Source organism: Cloeon dipterum, chromosome 2, assembly GCF_949628265.1.
Source record: "Cloeon dipterum chromosome 2, ieCloDipt1.1, whole genome shotgun sequence".
NCBI lineage: Eukaryota > Metazoa > Arthropoda > Insecta > Ephemeroptera > Baetidae > Cloeon > Cloeon dipterum.
The window spans coordinates 18,858,664-18,879,908 of NC_088787.1; the positions used below are offsets into that span (position 1 = coordinate 18,858,664).

The 21,245-nt window shown below is 39.5% G+C and overlaps 1 protein-coding gene across 1 annotated transcript; it reads right to left on the reverse strand.

The window, feature by feature from the left end:
- Positions 1-34: 34 nt before the first annotated feature.
- On the reverse strand, positions 35-19,668 carry opa (odd paired). The gene is made up of 4 exons (XM_065479057.1): positions 18,831-19,668; positions 4,943-5,112; positions 4,009-4,235; positions 35-2,831 (listed from the first exon to the last, which is right to left on the reverse strand). Exons 1-4 carry the CDS (start codon positions 19,564-19,566, stop codon positions 2,657-2,659), a joined length of 1,308 nt encoding a protein of 435 aa, XP_065335129.1. The 5' UTR covers positions 19,567-19,668; the 3' UTR covers positions 35-2,656.
- Between the last annotated feature and the right edge of the window lie 1,577 nt (positions 19,669-21,245).

Below are 21,245 nucleotides of genomic sequence, written 5' to 3' on the forward strand. Positions count from 1 at the left end.
GAGTTTGTTGATGTGCAGAATAATATAACATGAATTTCGTGCGATAAATCTAACTGAGTCAGTTTTATTTTCATAAAAGCATGATGACTTACCAAATTCACAAGTATTTACATATCTTTTAATTTACAAATGTATGCAAAAGGAAAACGCCAATATGAAAGACACGCACTCCAACTCCGACACTACAATTATAGCACATTTTTGTAAAGCTGAAATCAGAATGTCGTCTCTTACAATTTTGTGTCTCCAGAGTGAATTATAATTTAATTTTTTAAGGTGCTTTCATATTTTTCTATAGTTTTATGCTGCATGAACGAAAAAATCTCATTCAAAATTAATACATGCAAAACAAGTGTGTCATTCGACACGTAACAATTCAAGCGTAAATTGTACTTTGTGAATGCTTTTGTTCATGTTGTGGACAAGTCAGTCTGAAATGAGAGCAAGTCCATCAAGCGGAAGTAAAAATTGGCTCTGAAATCTGAAATAACATGCCAATTTGCACCTAAATAAGTCTTTCACTGCCTAGAATTTCATATGGCTTTTCAGGCGTGAAAGTTCCAATGAAGACTCTTTTTGCACGCAATGAGAACCAGTTGAAAAAATAATCAGAAAGGATTAAATTTTAAACAAACAGAAAGTGTTGAAGTAAACTCATTTCCATTCTCAAGGCAAATAAAATAATGATAAATCTAATAAACATTAATTAATTTCGTGGGTTCAAAACAATAATTTTATATTCCATTTTATCGATCGGACAAATCAAATTATATTTAATAGATTGTACTAAATTTATAAATGAAACAATCAAACTCTTTTGACATAATTCCATCGGTTCCTATGAACTTTCAAAGCTACGTTTCTAGAGACTGGAAACCTTTTCACGGGAACAATAAAAATATTTTGAGACCATTAGGAAATATTTACCACGGCAAATTGGTATCATTTTTTTACGTGAAGTCAAGTGGCTTGTTAGAGTATATTTTGCACAAAGCATGAATAGTGTTATTAACTTAAAAAAAGAATTGACAACCTAAATTTGCCTGAAGTAAGTTTGTTTCACATTATAGTTAAGGGGTTGTATCAGAGATGAGAGAACACAATATTCCGAAACATATATACTGGTTGAGACCGTGCTTTTAAGGTTCACGAAATCATTGGAAGAAAAATTCGGACACTCATCGTTGAAAAAGTGAAGCCTACTAGTTTCGCCTGTCAACTGCAGCATACGAAATCCTCGAGTGCGACCTTCAATCAAATCATTTCTAGCGTTTCGATAAAAAAAGACCCTGGTGCGGGGGCAGTAACACGAGCTGGCACTTATTTGGACTGGGCTTCCTCCAATGAGGCCCGTGCGCCTATGTTATTCGTTTGCGATATGTTATTGGGACACGGAGTTTTCGCTAGTTTTTCGCGCCCATCTTGAAAGAGGTGAAACGATGAAATAATCAAAAAATAGTAAAAATAAAGAAATTAATGGATAAATGTGAACAATGATAAACGCACGCGCACGTTATCACACGGTTTCGCCTACTCACCCCTCATTAGCAGTGCTTTATCTATAGGCGAAATTAAAATCAACGCCTCGTTATTAGCAACAGGGTATTTCTATATAGTGTACGCTGTTGAAAACAATTGAGTGTACTTATTTATTTTTTGTCACTTAATTTTTACAAGAGATTATTACTCGCTCTCCCTGGGAAATAACGTCCCCTTTCAAAAATGCGGAAGCCTGAAATTACATCCTTTTTCCAAAGCAATTTTTCTTTTGACACGAATACAAAAATGGAAGAAAAATCCCGAGAAACCTATAAAGACAGCAACTGCTGCTCAACAAAAAGTATAATGCAAATAAATTAAAAATCCGTTAACCGAAGAAAAAAATTAGGCAAAGAGTTCTCGTATAGTTTATCTATTTATTATTTTATTTTATTGAAGTTCACGCTCGAGGATTTATTCACAGAGGAAAATTCGGATGTACCCGTTTTTTTGTCGGTCCGTGCCATATTTCAGTGTAGAAGGCAGTGCTCCTTTTTTATATTTAAAATACAAAAGAATAAATCTAAAGTTTAAGTTGATCTATATTTTCGCATCTTTATTCCAAAGACTAAATACTAGGGTTTTGATATTCAAATAACATAAGTTAAAAGAAAACATTCGAAATTAATTTTATTTTGACATAATATATCAATTTCTTCGCAAGAGGTGTGCAAATTGGCATGTTGAAACTTACTTGCATAAAAACACATTATTGGAAAGAATTTGTACTTCCGTCTTGAAACAGACACTCTGAAACATCTAGAATGACCCATCCACCTACCTTATTGTTTCAGCCGATGGAAAGCACTTATACACAGCAATCACAATGTACGGCTGCGCTTCAAACGAAATTCGAATCTGAGTCCGAGTGTGGGTGGGACAGCTTTCATCAGGAGGTACAGTACTACAATAACATGAAAGACACGCGCTCGGGCACTGAAAGTGTCCAGCCGTTCGCTGCAGATCAACTCTGTATGGTTAACAGTCTGTTTGCGTTTGCACTTTTTCGGAGGGCACCCGGTGGCCCGGCCGCCGGCGCCCGTCAGAGCCAGTCGCCGTCGTGGCCGCCCCTGTACGTGTGGAGGGCCGGGGGCGGCGCGGTCGGACCAGCCGAGGGTCAGTAGGCGGCCGCCGCGGCCGCGGCCGCCGCCGCTGCCTGGTGGTGGTGGTGGTGCAGGTGGTGGAACTGGTGGTGATGGTGGTGGTGTGGGTGCACCGGGTGGTGCATGCTGATCGGCGAGTGCTCTGCCGATGGAGGCGTCGGCATCCCGCCTGCCGCATGACATACGTACCTACAGCAAAGACATTTCTCTTTCAATTTTCATGGTTTTTCATTTGCTGCTTTTTCTAAATTAAATCTGTCACTCGATTAAATATAGGAATTTGTTGAATTGAGACATCTTGAAATAAAAAGAGGAGGAAACTTGGTATTTTATGATATATATATATATATATATATATATATATATATATATATATATATATATATATATATATATATATATATATATATGTATATATATATAGCCTGTATAAAGGCTTATGATTTGCAAGTTGCCTCGCACGAATGCAGAGCGTCCGTATTTGAGGTGAACAACCTAGGTGCTTTTTCTTCGCTTGCATGAAAAATGGTTGGCTCAATTTAAATTATTTTACCCTCAGAATAAAGTAAAATGTAATATAAGTATAACTAGGAATATCACTGCTTGAAATACACAGCCCTTCAATGTACTTAAGTTGAAATCTTTTTTACTAAACAGCGGAATCTATAGTTGGCTCATCTTGAGTTTGGTTTCGGCTGAAAATGTATTATATTGGACACAAAGGTGCCATTGGTCTCTGCAGAATTTTAACGTCGTGTCGTATGAGCTGGAGCTCCTAAACCAATCAGAAAAGAAGACTAGGAATCAATTCACGAATTCCGACAGAGCGAGAGTGCAGAGCAAGGCGAGCTGGCACCGTCAATGACTTTGCCTCTTTGGGTTTAAAGTCGTAAAAATGGAATCTTGAGATAAATTCATAAATTTAAGTCAGTTTTCAGTGATGAAAAATGAAAATGTTTTAGGGTGGTTTTTGCTATCTCAAGAAAGAGCATAAAAATTGCACCATCTAATTATCTTAAAAGAATCTGTGAATAACTGTTTAATTCAGAGGTGGCAAAACGAGCCAATTAATTCAAATTTCTATGATTGAATCGTTTCATTGCACAAAAACGATTAATAAGAAATAACAAAATGGACCATGATAGATATTCGTGTGTTTATTTTGCTTGTGATTGTTACGCTTTTTTCTCTCCACAATTTTATATCGTTAAAAGCATTTCTCAAGAAGGCAAGACGCCTCGCAATTTTGCGAAGTAAATGAATTACTAAAGAATACTCATATAAATTATACATTGCAGTTTTTTCACGCAAGTAGAAATTACATTAATAATAATAATAATGATTGTTGTCAAAGCGTGGCACAAACCATTCTGTAATGTTCGTATTGTGCGGATTGGTGTGCGAGCTGTGGGTAGTGTTGTTGTTGATTGAGATTGAGGAGGGCACCGATGCGCCGCTGGCCGGGGTTGAGGGACCGTTGTGGCCCGGCGAGTGAGGGGTGGCCGCGCTGTGGCCGCACGAGCTGGAGCTGGAGTCGTCCGAGTCGTAGTTGCTGCCCGCGCTGAGGCCTGGCGGAGGGCTTTTACCGTGGACCTGCAAACAAAAACACACAACGGTCGCCAAAATCACTTTTTGTCCTTGTACAGTAAACACACACATGCACAATCGCGGTGATAAATTATTCATTTTCCGGCAAAACAACGCAGATTTTTTGCTCTTGCGCTCGAGAGGGACTATCTTTTCAGGAAAGGAAGAGAGCATAAACAATGGATGCGGTGCTGAGGAGGCGTTTTCTTTTTTATCTTCGTTGGCATGCAATGGAAACCAGTTTTAAGTAATACTGCCAGACATTCGGCTCGAGTTATTCTCTCAATTCATATGAACAAAGGAGACAAATAGCTGTTGATTTTTGTAAGATACGAGTGCTGACGATTTTCAGGAAATGAGAGCAAATTAAAAAAACTCGTTTGAGTAGAAGAGAGCTTGATGATTGAAGCCATCGAGGCATTTTTTCGTTTGTTTGCACTTTCATGTCATAAAAGTAATACAGATTTTTTTAAATTACTCTTTTTGTGTGAATCCTTTTGTAAAAATTAAACTTTATTTAATTTTGTTATCATCTGACAAAAATTTAAATGAAAAATTTATTAATCTAAATATTGGGGGTGCAAATTTGTGCCGAAAAATACAGCCTATACTTTAGAAAAATGAGGAATTATTCTAGAGCGTAATCACTTTCAAGTAATATAAATTTAAAATCAAAACAACAGACCATTTGAAGAGAGTTACAAAATTCTTACCTTCATATGTTTTCTCAAAGAGCTAGGATGTGTGTAGGATTTGTCGCAGCCGCGGACCTTGCAGTTGTACGGCTTGTCGGACGTATGGACGTGCGAGTGCTTTTTCCTGTCCGAGCTGTTGGCGAACCGCCGGTCGCAGCCTTCGTGCTCGCACTTGAACGGCTTCTCTCCTGCAACAATCGAATAGGAAAACGATTTCAGTGGAAAGGCGCCACCAAATTGGCCTCGGAGAGTGTTTTTTGAGACGGGTGAAAATAAAATCGGATCCACCCCCTCGACGAGTGAAGGGTTGTCTGCCCTTTCTTTGGGGAGTGCGTGTGTGCGAAACTGCTGCTTTTGAATGAAAATGTTGTCGGGGGCAGAGCTGCGTTTGGCACATCCACGTCCTTTATCCGCCCGCCCGCCCGCCTGCCTGCCTGCTCGCTCACGGCTGGTTATTATTATTGCGGGGCAAGCGAGTGCACAGTTTGCACACAGCCAGCCAGCAGAAGTGTATATTATACATACAGAGAGGCTCAAGCGACAGCGTGGGGATGAAAGCTTAAATAGTGTGTGTAATGAAAGCGTATGTCGGAGCTGTAAATCACAGAGGGGGCGAAGCAAATAATAAAAAGGGGCCGTTAGTTTGATGATGAAGAGTAAAGCGGCTCTCGAGCAGTCAAGTGCCCCTGGCGGTTATGCCGCCGCCGAGCGCGTGTTGCCGTCGCCACTTTATCCAAAGTAAACAACGAGGCCGTAAATACTTTAATAATGTGTAGTAGTAGTATTCATCTCTCTGTGAAGAGTAATAAAATGAGCCGCCGCCGCCGAGTGGAAAAAGAAATGCGCCAATATTTACGGCCGTTAATTCGCCTCCGCACGAGCAGCGGAATAATCTATCCGATTTGGAAGAGTTTTGTGTTGTAAATTTAGCTGGAATATCAGCAGATCGTAAAATCAGAGAGGCGCTGTGAAAAACTGAAAATATGATGGAAAGTGTGATAGTGTTTTATTTTTCAAGGACAGCCACGGAGATTAAAACTGGGTAAAGCTTTTATCGCGTTTTTCTAAAGTAGTTAAAATTGTGGTTGGAGCTGCAATGTGAGTCGGTAATTCTTCAGAAATGCCTAGCTTTGTGTGGTGTTTCAAAAAATATCTATTCATTTCTTGAAAAACGGGACTTTTGGTTGTGCGCAGAAACCGATATAGCTTTGAAGTTTTTTTCTTCTAGCAGACCGCCAACAAAGAAACGAAACGCTGCTGGTCAATATAATGTAACTGTCCTCTTTTGTTCAGATGTTGAGGGTGGAGAATGGAAATAAAAGATTCCTACTATTAGATCCAAGAATTCTTTTCTTTTAAGTTCAGCTTTATGTGAGAGGTCATTTAAATTTCTCTTCACAACTGACGTGGCTGCGATTAGGGGATTTAAAATATTATTATTATTCATTTTATTGGACACCATCGGCGTACAACTAAAGTCAATTACAAATTTATTTATTATAACGGAATGCTTGTGATAAAGTTAAAGGTTTTTTGACACAGTCTAGTAAATGGTACATACTAGAAAGCAAAGAATCACAATAAATACATTTACAATTAGCGGTGACTTCGAGATGAAAACATTTATGTGAACAGACGAGGAAATGATAGCCATGAAAAGAATATCTAGTTAACATAGCCCTGTCTTTACAATTTGTATTAGTCCAATCCAAATTACACATAGCAGGGGTTTCAAAAAATTTTGGGTCAATAGATTGTCGTTTAACATTCATATTATTCAAAAACTTCTCATAGGCAAATATTAAAATATTATTACTATATTTTTAAGAAGTGACCATTTTCTAAGAAATCCATGTATGGGGATTTTCAAGGAAACTATATGCATGCATCCAACAATTTATTGGATTTTTAACCAATTTTAGAAATATTTTTTTTATGAATTGAAGTTAATATTCCAATTTTACCCGTTCGCGTGGAAGGTTGAGGAATGATGCATATTGACCGTTATAAAAATAATGAAATAATCGATAACCTTGCACAATTTTCAAATTTCGCTTACTGACTAATCAAACCATATCCAGCTAAAGAATTTTGCTCGATTTGTTTTTAAAAATTGTGCTTTTTTGTCTTTATCCGCGATAAGATATGTCAAACAAACGCCAAATTCCTAAGCAAATTTGGTTTCAATCACGGCAAGCAGACGAGGAATTTGGCCTCTCTCAGAGCGCGTGTGCTGGTTTATATTATAAGCTCAGGCTGGCAGTGTTATTAAAATATCTTCTTTGTGTGCACGACAGAGATTTCATTATGAGCCAGCTAGGTAGTGTGTTATGTGTGTGTGCTGTGCTGGGGAGGGTCCATTATTATTGTCTTGCCATCGGTGATGGATTGAGCCCACGACGGAGAACAAAGCTGCTGCCTCAGATGCATCTCGAGCCCTGTACCGCGCGGCAGACGGCCGCACTGGCCGTGTAGTAAGCAAGCGTTCTCTCTCGTAGTACGTGCGCGTGAGAGATGAAATTCTTTTAGTTCAGTAGGGCCAGATATAAATTAGATTTCACGCTCCCCGTTTAATTTTTCACACACAAAATATCGACGGTGGCAGCAGGCTAGCTTTTTTATAATTACGCCGAGGACTGATTGATTTTCAGCATCCCCGCTCAAAGAGGCCTTTCAGCGGCACACGATTCGATTGTACGCAGCTGTTGTAGGAAGAGGGTTCAAAGGCTCTTTTTATATTAGAAAGTGCGCCTCGAAAGGGAGGGAAAATGTCTCAATTCTGACGAATTGGTCTGTGATATCAAAAATTGACTTTTCTCTCTCTCTCTCTCTCTCTCTCTCTCTCTCTCTCTCTCTCTCTCTCTCTCTCTCTCTCTCTCTCTCTCTCTCTCTCTCTCTGGCGGTGTAAAAGCTTTTTTCTTGCGCGCGCATTTTAATTTCCTTTTTCAATATTTTCCAGTCAGTCAGCGAGTAGTTGGGATAATCAATCTTGGTAAACCGACGAGGAACGCGTTAATGAACAAAAAACCGGGGGCATCCAATGTCCGGCAGCTCCATTATTTTTTGACTGATCGGACGAAAGCACAAGACGAGTAGTTGGGATGCGGATACTTTTTGTTACGCAGCCCGCCGGTGGTGAGTAATAATTATATTTCGGGAGGTATTGGGCCCCCAGAGGCTCATTATTGGTGGGCGTGCTGCTGATTGAGAAGAAACATACCGCTGCACAAACCGAATAACGAAAACACGACGCGCATAGCAGCCAAAATAACTCTTGTCCTGCGAAGCCCCGCATTTTTGCCTGCACGCTCAACTCTGCGAAATTTCAAACTTTCGTGCGCCTTGGCTCACAAATGAAACTGCCGTAATGATTTTTTTTAATTTCGATTAATCATTCACAACAATTTCGATGCATAAGTTTTGGGCGTGATGTCTGAAAGCGTTGGAAACGAATCTTCTTTTACGTCAAGACTGCAATTAAGTCAAAAGCTATTTGGATCCCAGCTAATAGTTGTTTCTTAGCCTCCGCACTAAATGATTCATGCAATGTTTTCAGTTGAAATTATGACACCCTCGTGTGCCTTCACTGGCTCGTACCAACAAATATTCAAGCAACTAAAAATAACGTCAGAAATATATTGTAATAAGTTTTCTTCTATTTTTTCCAACACGTGAATTTAAAATTAAATATTTTAGGCAGCAAAAAAATCGATTCTAAAATTTCACTCTTCCATTACTTAATCCATCAAAGTCAAAAAATGTTTAGTTACATTGAAGGTCGCACTCGAGGAGTCATTCATAGAAGAAAAATACGGACATTCCTCAAAAGGTGCAATAACAATAAAAGCTCAAAGCTATTCAAACTTCCATTAACAGACAAAATGGCACTCGAGGATATATACGCATTTTTTGAGTTTTTATTTGTATTTTATGTTATTTTTACGGGGTGGTTCGTTGTTCTTTGTTGTTAACTATCGGGTGGTCGTTTGATGTGACTGACTAATTTCACACTCTGCACTCTCTGCGTGCACTCATTCATGAAATATCTGAGTGAATACTTGGGATATAACAATTGTTTATTTCTACTTTTGCTTCAATGAGTGCGTTTTTTTCTTTAAGTGCCTGTTCTACGTTTGAAATCTATAGAATTTGGACAGCACACACACTTAAAAAAATTTGCCCAATCCTCATGCGACTCAAAGCCTTTGAGAAAAAGAATGATTGATTTTCTCTCTTTTCAAAAATACTAATATATTAAATAAACCTTTTTCTGTCAAGTGGTGATTTAGGCTAGGTTGTTTGTAAACCTATTCACCTTCCCCCCCCCCCCCCCCAAAGAATAAAGTTTTAGCGAGTTGTTTGGCATGAATGCTGCATTTTCTCACCTGCTTTGTATTTTTGACAATAAGCTTTAACAACATTAATGTATTTTGACCAATTGTGAGAGTAAGCAAGGATTTATATTTATAATATAATAAGAAATAAAATAAAATATGTATAAACCAGCCTGTTATTGGCTCACATTTTTAAGGAATTCTTAGAAGTGTCAAAGTATGGAAGATATTTGAGCATTTCAAAGATCTAAAATACTGGCTGCCCATTGTCAGAGATGGCAATAGATGTTGGTTACTTAGTGACTATATAGAAATGCTCTAATAGCTCAACGGGCTGATAGGCGCACCAGCGCCGACTCGCCACTAAACTTCCTGGTTTTCGCACCTTCCCAGGGGCTTTAGGGACAAATTTTTCTGGCGTTTCAAACATCAGAGGTTCAAGATAAAATCAATTCAATAAAGGCTAGATGGATTTAGAAGGATTGCTCAGCATATATCCAACCGATTAGTTACTAAAAATTGTTTCTCCATGACATTTTCAATTTTCTCCAACGCTTACTAATTTTTCTAGAGTTCCCTGTGAAATTATTTTTCTATATAATCTTTTGGACTAAATAGTAAAACATTAAAAATAATTATCTAAAAATCAAGTTGTTTGGTGGGAAACATTCATTCAAGCTAATTGACGTAGGCGAGAAGATAAGCTTAAGTCTGTAAATTAAAAATCCCACCGTGTGCTCGATTGTGGACAAATTTACGGATTAAAATCGATGTAAACGAGCCTAAGCTGCTGAGAAGAAACGTTTTCCTCGTCCACGTATACAGGCTTCACATATACATATGCGTATAAAAAGCGCGGGGTTTAATTTATAATGGTTCCAAAAGAGGCTGCGAAAAATGAATTTACGGCCACATTACTCCTCGGCTCATATCTCGTGTCTGATATTTTTAATAAGTTATTTTACTACGGCATCAACCTTGAGAAATATTGCAAGCGTCAGTGGCAGCGAGTGGCGGGAGAGAGAAAGATCAGTTTGCGCCTCCGCGCCAACCGCTGGAGTGTTTAATCCGCTGGTGGTGACACCGTGTGCGCCCGTCCACAATAATAATAATCGTCCTTTCCGCGAAAATTAATAAAATTAATAGTGTAGCCGACGAGTTGCTTTAGAGCTGCCAGAGGATAAAACCTGTATGTACTCACGACGCGCATACTCAAACCATAAGATTTTTCAAGGGACACTAAAAATTTAAAGAAAAAAGTGACCGTAAAAATAAAGCACATTGCGTCTCCCTGTGCCCAAGATTCTACATCCGTCGTGGTCAGCTGCAATCTGTCTTGCATGAACAATAGACTTTTATCGTTTCCTGGCGAGACTTGTGCCACGGGCCAGGCAATTCTTTATTGGACGCAAAGACCACCCTCATCGCTTCATCGCTTTATGGCGCAGAAACGAATTTTTACAAGCTTCTCATTCACATATTTAGAATGCCTCAGCTATTTTCTTTTATATTTGAATAGGAAAATGCCGTCCTTGGCTCTGGCTTAGTTTGGCGCCATAAATATTAAGCGTGGCAATCCTCGTGAGGTTTTTTGTTCTCAGTCTCTTGACCTGCAAGATTTGTTAAGACCAGAACACGTGAATGGCGTAAAAGTGTCAAAATCTAGCTGCAGATTTACAACATGAATTATTACTAAATAATTTAAAGTCTAAGACTATATGTTAAAAAAGGTAAAATTGTGCGTAAAAGGTTCCTTTCTTCGGTGTTTTATTTGAGAAACAATTTTCCCCTAAAGGAAATTAAACAAAACGGTAGCCATTTCTCTTTTGACTCCTCAACAATGCCATTTTTTATATTAGCTTTTTAATTTTGTTTGAGTTGAAAAATATAAAATTTATTCCATGACACCTTAGTCTCAAGTGAATGCTTGACATTTTTGGAATACAAAGAAGAGAAGGAGAGGCATGAAATTAAAAATCTGCAGCATTCTCCATCTCACTGCATGAGGTGCGATTTATTTGTGCGCGGCGAGTTTAAGTGCCGTCGTCTGCGAGGCGCGATAAACAGCACGCGGCGGCTCGTCTAGGAGGAAACCGGAAACCGGGATGTGAAGGCAAAGGGTGACACGTCGCGCCGGCAATTTGGGGCTGCCACCGTTTATCGAGCGCATATATTTATTATTTCTGCCGCAACGCCAGCCATAACAAGACGAGAGAGCACACCGGCGGGCGAAGTTTATTGTTTCTCCGGTTCACCTAGAAACACAAGTTAAGTTGGCATCTCATTGTCGACCCCCGAGAAAGCTCCTGTTGTTGCTGCTGCCGCCACCACCGCAGCACGCACACGCGCGCGCACTGAGAGAGAGATATTTACTCAGCCGGGAATAAATATTTTGCTTTCTCTGTGAATCTGTTAGCAGCTAATTGAAGCGAACAGGGAGCGAGCCGCAAAGCCAAAATATACACGAAGCGAAAACAAGCCTCAACGCCGGATTTACAATATATGCGTACTAAGTAAGCAAGCATGCGCGCGATAGGTGAGCCATGGCAAAAGATTCTCATAACTGAACGATTTTGAAATATATAAAACTAAAAAACTGAACGCAAAAGCGTAGGTGTGCCACTATACTGATTATTTATTTTTCTTGTTTAATAAAACAATTAAAAATTTAAATTAAATCATAAATGAGCAGTTATTTGCGAGATTGGAGGTCGATTGGACGCGATTTTTCAACGTTGAAATTTTTAGGTGGCAGTTATATTTGCTTAAAGTACTTGTTAATAGATGGTGAAATTCCAAATTTGAAGCTCGGGAATAGGGGCGTTCCCTATTTTTTCGGTATCTAAAAAATACCCGAAAAACGAATTGTGTTAATGAATTCTAAACCGCAACTCTTGACTGCATTGAGGTATCACCTTGAAATTTTCACTGCCCAACCTAGTTTTTGATCCTGAACAACTTTTGCATTTACAAAAAATTCGCAGGTCGAAGGTCAAGGTCACCTTTTGCGACCTTTTTTTGAAAATTCAAAATTAATTGATGATAGCCCCCTACGATTTTTTGGGGGTTCAGGGCTGAAATGTAGCCCGTGAAATTCTGCAAAAGCACACCAATTTTCATAGGTGCAATCGCGACACTTTAGCTGCAATTCGAATTTGAAGTTTGAAAACCTGCTCGAGGCCGCTTGACCGCGCATACACTTTGAGCAGCGAGTTCACCTCTTGTTCTTCAAGTTGATTTTTTTCGCATTTCACTTGCTTAGAAACACCAATGGAGCCTAGGGTAGACCAAGGAAGGTCAAAATCGACCTTCAGGGTCTGTCCCTGACGTGACCCTGAGATCCGAAATATCGAAAATTTCCAATTTCATCGAACTTGGTGTCCTTTAATAGGTTTTCACCACCGTAGAGCTCAAATATACAGCCAAAACCGCCGAATGACAATCCTGAAACCGGTTCTTGAAATAATTGTGGTAGCCATTAATCCAGACGTGATGTGTGAAATGGTTAATATTTTGAAATTTTTAAATTATGGAAAGATACTTCTTATTTGCACATATGAAGTATAATATGTGCTGATAATAAAGGATCTTATGCTTAATACCACGAAAAAATGTTATTAAATGCAATAACAAATAATCTACTTTTCAAAACTAAAAAAATTCGATTCCTTACTTTTTTAAGTAAAAATTTTAAACATGTAATTTATTTGTTATTGCTATAAATAAATTTGTTAACTTTGTAAAAAAACGATCGGTTTTTTTAAAACTCAATATAAATTTCGTGTGTACAAAACAGAAGAATCTTTTCATAAATTTAAGATTTCAAAATTTGACCATTTTTAACTTATGGAATTATGGCTAATACCACAAATATTTCAAGAACCGGTTTCAGGATTGTCATTCGGCGGTTTTGGCTGTATATTTGAGCTCTACGGTGGTGAAAACCTATTAAAGGACACCAAGTTCGATGAAATTGGAAATTTTCGATATTTCGGATCTCAGGGTCACGTCAGGGACAGACCCTGAAGGTCGATTTTGACCTTCCTTGGTCTACCCTAGGCACCATTGGTGTTTCTAAGCAAGTGAAATGCGAAAAAAATCAACTTGAAGAACAAGAGGTGAACTCGCTGCTCAAAGTGTATGCGCGGTCAAGCGGCCTCGAGCAGGTTTTCAAACTTCAAATTCGAATTGCAGCTAAAGTGTCGCGATTGCACCTATAAAACTTGGTGTGCTTTTGCAGAATTTCACGGGCTACATTTCAGCCCTGAACCCCCAAAAAATCGTAGGGGGCTATCATCAATTAATTTTGAATTTTCAAAAAAAGGTCGCAAAAGGTGACCTTGACCTTCGACCTGCGAATTTTTTGTAAATGCAAAAGTTGTTCAGGATCAAAAACTAGGTTGGGCAGTGAAAATTTCAAGGTGATACCTCAATGCAGTCAAGAGTTGCGGTTTAGAATTCATTAACACAATTCGTTTTTCGGGTATTTTTTAGATACCGAAAAAATAGGGAACGCCCCTATTCCCGAGCTTCAAATTTGGAATTTCACCATCTATTAACAAGTACTTTAAGCAAATATAACTGCCACCTAAAAATTTATACGCTGAAAAATCGCGTCCAATTGACCTCCAATCTCGCGAATAACTGCTCAAATTTATTTGCATTTTGAATCAAATTTCGAGATAAAATGAATAATCAACCACGGTCGTTGGCTCGTATTTTTGAGAGCATGCTTTACGTGCACAATGTGAGAATTTGAGTACTGTTTGGGAGTAGAGTGTAGGCTGATATGCGTCACATTTGACTCTCTTGTATTGCAATGAATGACGTTCCATTCGGATTTGAGAGGGTCGCGAAAGATTCTCAACTCACTACTTTCTATTTTGCACCTGTCCAGCATAGTGATTTAATTTCACGGGACGAATGTCGAGCGTTTCAATAAGACACCCCGGTGAGGGGCAGTAAAGTTGGTCCTTTTCTGGACCGCGCTTCCTCCATAACAAGGCTCGTAAGCCCGTTAGTTGTTTATGCGGGGGTTGTCCATTACGGAAGAGATAAAAGGATAAAAAAGGCACTATATATGAAAGGTTTTTTCAATTGGGAAGTAGATATGAAGGAAGGTTTATTCAACATCAAATCCCTTTTCAAAAGGGTACCTGAACGTAAATGATTGACAGGCACCCCAACAAACAGCTCGTGTTATGGATATATGTTCGATATTTTTCACGACACTGTGGCACTGTCATCATGCCGGCAATGAGATACGATTTGTATATCTACAAAGCATATCTTTAAAACGTTATTTTTTCTGGTGGAACTATATGTTTTTCTGGTAATTGTTAAGGTATTATTTTTTACATCCTAGAGAGGTTGCTTTGATAACAAACCGCGGGATTACATAAAGAGGCTTATCACAATATTTGAAACGGATTTGAAACACCAACGCAAACTCAAGTCTCGCTCTTGCTTGATGCTATTTTAACATATGTTGGAACTAAGTCAATCTACTACAATCTAGTTCAAAAAAATCACATTCGGAAAGGATAATGAACCTGCAATATAGCCAAGTGCTTCAAACCACCGAGAGACGAGTATGCCATGCCGTGCAGTTCAGCAGACGCAATCCTTCCTCTCCGGAGAGAGAACTCAAACGAGCGAAAAAAAGCTGAATGGGTATTTGATATTATCCCATTGCTGCTGCTGAGGTATTTCAGATGGTCCTCCCGCTATATATAATACTTTACACATACACACACGCTCTCTGGCCTGCTTGCTCGTTTGGTCGCGGTGTCAAATTTCAGGCCAGCCAGGATGCTGATCTCGCGCAGGAGAGACAAATCCCATGCCCTCCAGTGTTCTAGGAAAGCACAGTAGTCTCTTGTAAATGTGTTTTCAAAGCAGCAGCTTTTTAACGCGGGAGGATCCTCAAGGCGAAGACATGTGTTCGTTCAGGTAATTTTTTTTTCAACTATCAATTTAAAAATAGCACCCTTAATTCAATCGGATAATTTTTTTTATTCTTTTCATTAAGAGTTTGATAAAAATTTATCAGGTGTTAACAGTTTAAATTTAAGATAGATGATCTTGTTTGCCTTAAAATTAAATTATGAGTGCATTGAATAGAAAATTTCAAGTAATTTTGCGAAGCATGCAGACAAAATTCAAGCATTGAATTATCCAGCGAAAAAAAGGTTAAATCTTCAGACAATAATTTGTTTGTAACAAGGATAACTCTCTGTATTTGTCAATTTGTCAGCAAACAATGCTAGTATCAACTCTTTTCCTATTGATATCAGTGCGCAACTCGTCGGCCATCATTAAAGCCAGTGTCGCTAATCTGCGTGCAGCTGAGTGAGAGCAAAAAGCGGCGGGATTAGAGTCGCTCTCGGACTAATAATAATCATCTCACGCTCAAGCGGGCACCTATGGCCGGCCAGATGCAGCTGCAGCGAACGCGCTTCTAATGAGCTGGGGGCCCACAGTCACACCGCACGCAAAAGCAACTGTTTGCACGATGAAAGGGCCTCTTTCTCTCTCCCTCTCGCCCGATCACAACTCTTGTAAATTCACCAGCGCGGACATGAATTATGTTAATGCGCCTGTGTAGCAGCGGACAAAAAATAAAATACTCTGCCAGAGGAGCATGCTCTCTGCTTGAGATGACGAACGGGCCACAATTTGCCACGCCTGCACTTGAGTTTAATGCAGTTTTAATTTTCTGACGCAGGATTTTCCCTCATTTGGCTTGGATGATAACATCTGTCACCATATTCATGTTTTTCAATATTTGAAAGGGAACCGTTTATGATAGGATAAGATTAAAAGTTCTTGACATCGCGCGCAGTATTTTCTTTGTCAAAAAATTGGCCTCGCATCAGCCTATAATATTTTCAATTGCAAAAGAACTGAAATGTTCAATCAAACTCTGTTGCATGATTACAGTTTGTAGAGCAATATTTTCTTCTCGATATAATAGATGTGACAAATGTATCCGACGTTACTGTATTTTTTGTGCAACTGTCAAAAAGTGTCAACCCTGTATATATGAACTCGCAGAGGCACATCAGGAATGGAATGCAGGTTTTTGTTATTCAGGTATAAAAGCTCAAAATATATTTTCTGCCGCATAACGTGTCTCTCTAGGGATTACCTTTTCACTAACATGTAAGAAAAAATAATTGAGTTGAGCATAAGTACAAAGTGGTATCTTTTACCATAACATGTGCTGCTTTGAACTTGAAAAGAAAAAATTTCAAGAATGATATTGGTTGACAATCCTCTCTAACATTTACTACTGTTATTTAATTTTCAAAAGTGAGGTAGCAATATGAACTGGATGTTTTTAACACAAGTTCCCGCAGAATCCTTTCCAACCCAACCCTTCAACATCCTTATGACATTGATAAACAAAGGTCGCCATAATATGATATGATAAGTTTGATTTAAACCAGGCTTTTGGGTCCCTTCAATAAAGTAAAGATCTGGAAAAAATGCAACTTTTGCAACACAAATATTTAACTAAATTGTCGACTTTTTTCGGACGAATTCAAAGGAGATTGTAATTCATTGTTAAATTCCCCCCCCCCCCCTATGTTTATGTCTGGAGGTTCAGGCGGTGATTTAAAATGCATTTTCCCAGCTTTGGGAAGGTTTGTCTATTGTGTAGCTGGTCAATGCATTGCGTGACATCGGTGGCCTTTTTCTTATTAATAATTTACGGTGAAAACTAATGTAAGTTGAACAATGACAGATTTTCATTGTGCCAAATATTTTAGCTTCTTGTGTGGTCCTAGGATGTGGAAGGTTGCTCTATAAACGCAGCTAAGCAGATTTAGAAATTTAATGCATTGGAATCGAGGATACACTTAAAAAGGATCTATATTTTAGTACAGTCTTGTATTTTATTTTGGGACGAAGGTTCCAACTAATCAATGTTGCCCGTGGCAATTTATTTTTTATTTTTAGCAAGTATGCTCGCTAGAGATATAGGTAAAAATAAAATAGGAAATTTAAGCTTTGGAAAGACGATTACAGATACGCTAAAGAACTTTTATTTATATTGTTCGTCCTAATTCAAGTGTCGACGGAACCACTATCATTAAATTTGCTACTGCTCTTAAATAACATGCGTGTTTTCCTAATTTGTGCAAGGTCGAGCGGCTTACGGGCTCGACAACAACCCCGTGTATATGCTCAAAGGCAGCATTTATTTACCAGGTGAGCAGCTATAAGCGTATATGCGCGATATCAAGAGCGAATAAAACGGGGAACGGAGAGGCACAAAGGAAGATGCACGTCGCTTTGTTCATAATTCCATTCATTACAAAGGAGCGGAAAATATCCGCGCGTTTTTTTGTCACAAAAGGCTGCTCGTGTGAACATCTCATTCCTGAGCCTGCATTTAGCAATTCGAAAGCAAAGTGAGAAATTATCCCGTGGCCGGCGCGGGTCTAATAGTGTAATTTGAATGCTAGGAACAAATCTAATTTCAGATAAAATCTCAGGAATTTCGGCGCGGGGCGCGAGTTGTCTTCCATTCATTAGGACGTGCCGGGGCAGCAGGGGGTCGCGGTCCAGCTTGGGCCCCGAGTTAAATACTTTTTTCGTTTGGACCGAGCCAAGGCGAATAAGGAGGCCTTTTTGCCGCACGGCCAGGCAGGCCGGCATCCGAGAAATGCGCTGATCCAGCGGCCCGATACCACATCACTGACTCGCGTTTGGCATAAAAGCAATGAAATTGATATAGGGGCTTGTGGCATATGGCCCGAAAGCAGTCGCGTCGCTCTTATCCAATGTTTACATCAGCCAATAAATGTTCGGCCGAGAAAAATTTGATGCCCTTTTATGCGATCCCGCACAAAAACGCGCGCGCGGGCCGCCACTCGATGATAAATCCGGCATACCAGGAGGTTTGCTTTTAATCTTTTTCTCTTCTTTTAGGTTTTTTATTCAAAAAGCTGCTCTTTGTTCGACGTCAATTGTAAAAAAGAGATTTCTTACACGTTTTGTTATGAATATTAATTACTACTTGCACCTAAATTTGGTGCGAATATAGCATAAAAAGAATCCTGCAGTTCCAACACATTAAAATTAGGTGTGCGTCTGCGTGACCTCCAGCTCTTTTGTTTTTCGTATTTCTGTAAATTTTATAAATAAGGATAACTTGAGTGTTTTCCTTGGCGTTTAAATTTTTCCTCTTTTTAGCATATACAATAAGATTGTAGAGCTTAAAATTACCATAAGCTATATAGTTGACACTTTTATTGGCACTGATCAAAGCTTTTTCGCCTGAGAGTAAACAGTTTTTAATCGGAAGGAACGAGTAAATTAAATGTGGTGGTCAATTTTTAACACACTATAAACAGTTGAGATAGATTTGTTTTGGAGCACAAGCACATCTATTCAGGCAATTTTATGCGATTTCTTTTGTTTTGTTAACGGTTTTCTTCGAATATAAATTAATTAATTTGTTTTCTTGTGGCAAAACGACCCGATTCAAGCCAACCAAACGGTAGAAAATGTTTGACAACCGCGGGGATGAGACTAAATGATTAGAAAAGCTTGTCACTCACCTGTATGGGTCCGTTTGTGGATCTTGAGGTTTTCACTGCGCGCGAACACTTTTCCACAGCCGTTGAATGGGCACGGGAAGGGTTTCTCGCCGGTGTGCACGCGGATGTGGTTGACCAGCTTGTACTTGGCCTTGAAGGGCCGGCCGCTGCGGCTGCAGCCCTGCCAGAAGCACGCGTGGGTGGTGAACTCGGGTCCGCCGACGTGGTCCACCGAGATGTGCGAGACGATCTCGTGCATGGAGGAAAACACTCGTCCGCACATCTTGCGCTGCAACGACTCGTTCTCGACCCACATGCAGGATTGCTGCTGCTTCATCGGGGGTGGCTGCTTAGTGTACCTGTAGAAGGCACCCTGTTGGTGGTGCGGATTCTGGTGGTGTCCCATGTGGTACTGGAACTGCATCGCGGGGTACTGCTCGTGTCCACGGCCGTACGGCTGGCCGGCCGCGGCGCCGAAAAACGGCTCCGGCGCCGCCGGGAAGATGGCCTGGTGGTGCGGCGAGTGGTGGTGGTGGTGCATGGCATGGTGCTCCCGTCGAATCAGGTGGGTAGCGTACGAGTGCGGGTGCGGGTGGTAGCTGTTGGCCATGGTGGCCAGGGCCGGCGAGGCCGTCGCGAACTGCTGGCCGCCGGCGAGCTGTTGGCCCTCCGACTCGGCCCCTGGCACACACTGGTGGCTGCCGGGGCTCATTTTCAGACCGAGCCCGCTTTGGTCGTAATTGTGGTTCGGCATCATCGTCGTGGATGCATGTGGCCGCTGGGGGATGCTCGGTTTTCCTACGCAGACTGAGATTCTGCCGTAACCCTCGCCGGGCCGCGACAAACGTGTAACTGAATAGTCGAGCGGCTTCCCGGAGTGCACACGCTGCGCCCCTCCAGACCAACGCTGCGATTGGCTGCGGGAGACCCTCCCAATCAACACCAAGTGGAAGGATGTGTGGCCAATCGCGCCGCAGAAAGGACCGCCCGCTCGCGTTGTCTTCTCAAAACGATGATACGCAAATTTGCACTTTTAATGCGGCACCCCTTATTGTGCTTGTTTGGAATTTGTGGCGCTCTTAACACCAATTTGGATTTCAAAAAACTTGCAGTTTTAATTTTTTAAGATGAATCAATATAAATTTTATCAAAAACACTGGTAAGATTAAATTTAGGTTTTTAAAGGAAGATATTACCTACCCGCAAATTAAATTATTTTCTTCAGCAAAGTTTTGGCAGATATTTTAAAATGGATGCAATACTAACAGTTAAGTATCTATTAATTAATAGAAATATTACCAATTATTTAATATATTAAATAAACTAATCAATAAATTAAAAAGAATTACATTATTAACTAAAATTTTACGTTTTGTTGTGTTCAAGATTTGGTAATTTATTAAATAACAATTTAAAATTACGTTACCTCTTTCAAACTTTTTAATTGTTCTCTATATTCACACTGCTACGAATTACATTTGATAAGTATAATTCCTATTAAACATTACAAATTTAATAAAAATATCCCTATAGTTAGTTAAAAACGAATTATTTAAATTTGAAAAAGTGCAAAGAAAACCCGCAAAAAAAGGAAATTTATTATAACCAAGCTCAATAGAGATTTAGTGCCAAAATCTCTCTTCCAGCCTATTAAATGAACAACACGTATAATAATGCTTGCAGTGTAGCATTTATGAATGGGCAGCGAAATGCCCCTGCTCTGTGGAGTGTGCAGACAACCCACGGAGTGACTCCTCAGGGTGATCCTGCTGGCCTCCTTTGCAGGGGACCTAACAGGCGGGGAGTCACGCAGACACCTTGCGGGGGTCAATATCATCATACAAAACAAACACACTCTCGTTGAATGGGCCCACTTTAAAGGGCAAAAGCCACACAATGGGAAACTGTTAATTTTTTAACACTGTTTTCACACTTTTAAATGAATTCATTTTGTTCAAAATACAGTTGGCTCAAACATAAAAAGCTCTTAAAGCTGCTTTGAAATCAATTTTAGCAGTTGGTTTCAATAATCAATTTAAACTGCACGTGAGAACAAAAATAGAGTGGTAAATTAATTCTGAAGCAATGAGAATACAAATTGTTCCACTCATTGTCAGGAAAGTTAACATTAATTTCAAAACTGGAACACGTGTTCTTTAGTTATTTTGTAACGAAAGTTAGAGCTGATAATGCAAGGGGAGGACAACTATAGCACTGCTAAAATCAGAAAAGGAAGAGGCATTACAATTTAAGCAACACAACTTTTTTGAGAAATTTAAAAAAAGACTGATTTTAATTTAATATCTACAAAGATGCTTAAAATCCCTTTCTTTTGTAACTGAGATTATTTGAATTTAATTTTGAACAATTGAGAGGCAATTTATTTTATCAGAACTTTTAAAATTTTTGTATTTTATTAATCATAAAATTATTTTT

Coding starts and splice junctions, on each gene's coding strand:
- opa (XM_065479057.1), bottom strand. CDS start 19,566: ATGATGCCGAACCACAATTACGACCAAAGCGGGCTCGGTCTGAAAATG. Junction 5,113..18,830: donor CCACAAACGGACCCATACAG/GTGAGTGACAAG, acceptor CGATTGTTGCAG/GAGAGAAGCCGTTCAAGTGC. Junction 4,236..4,942: donor CTTTGAGAAAACATATGAAG/GTAAGAATTTTG, acceptor TTTTGTTTGCAG/GTCCACGGTAAAAGCCCTCC.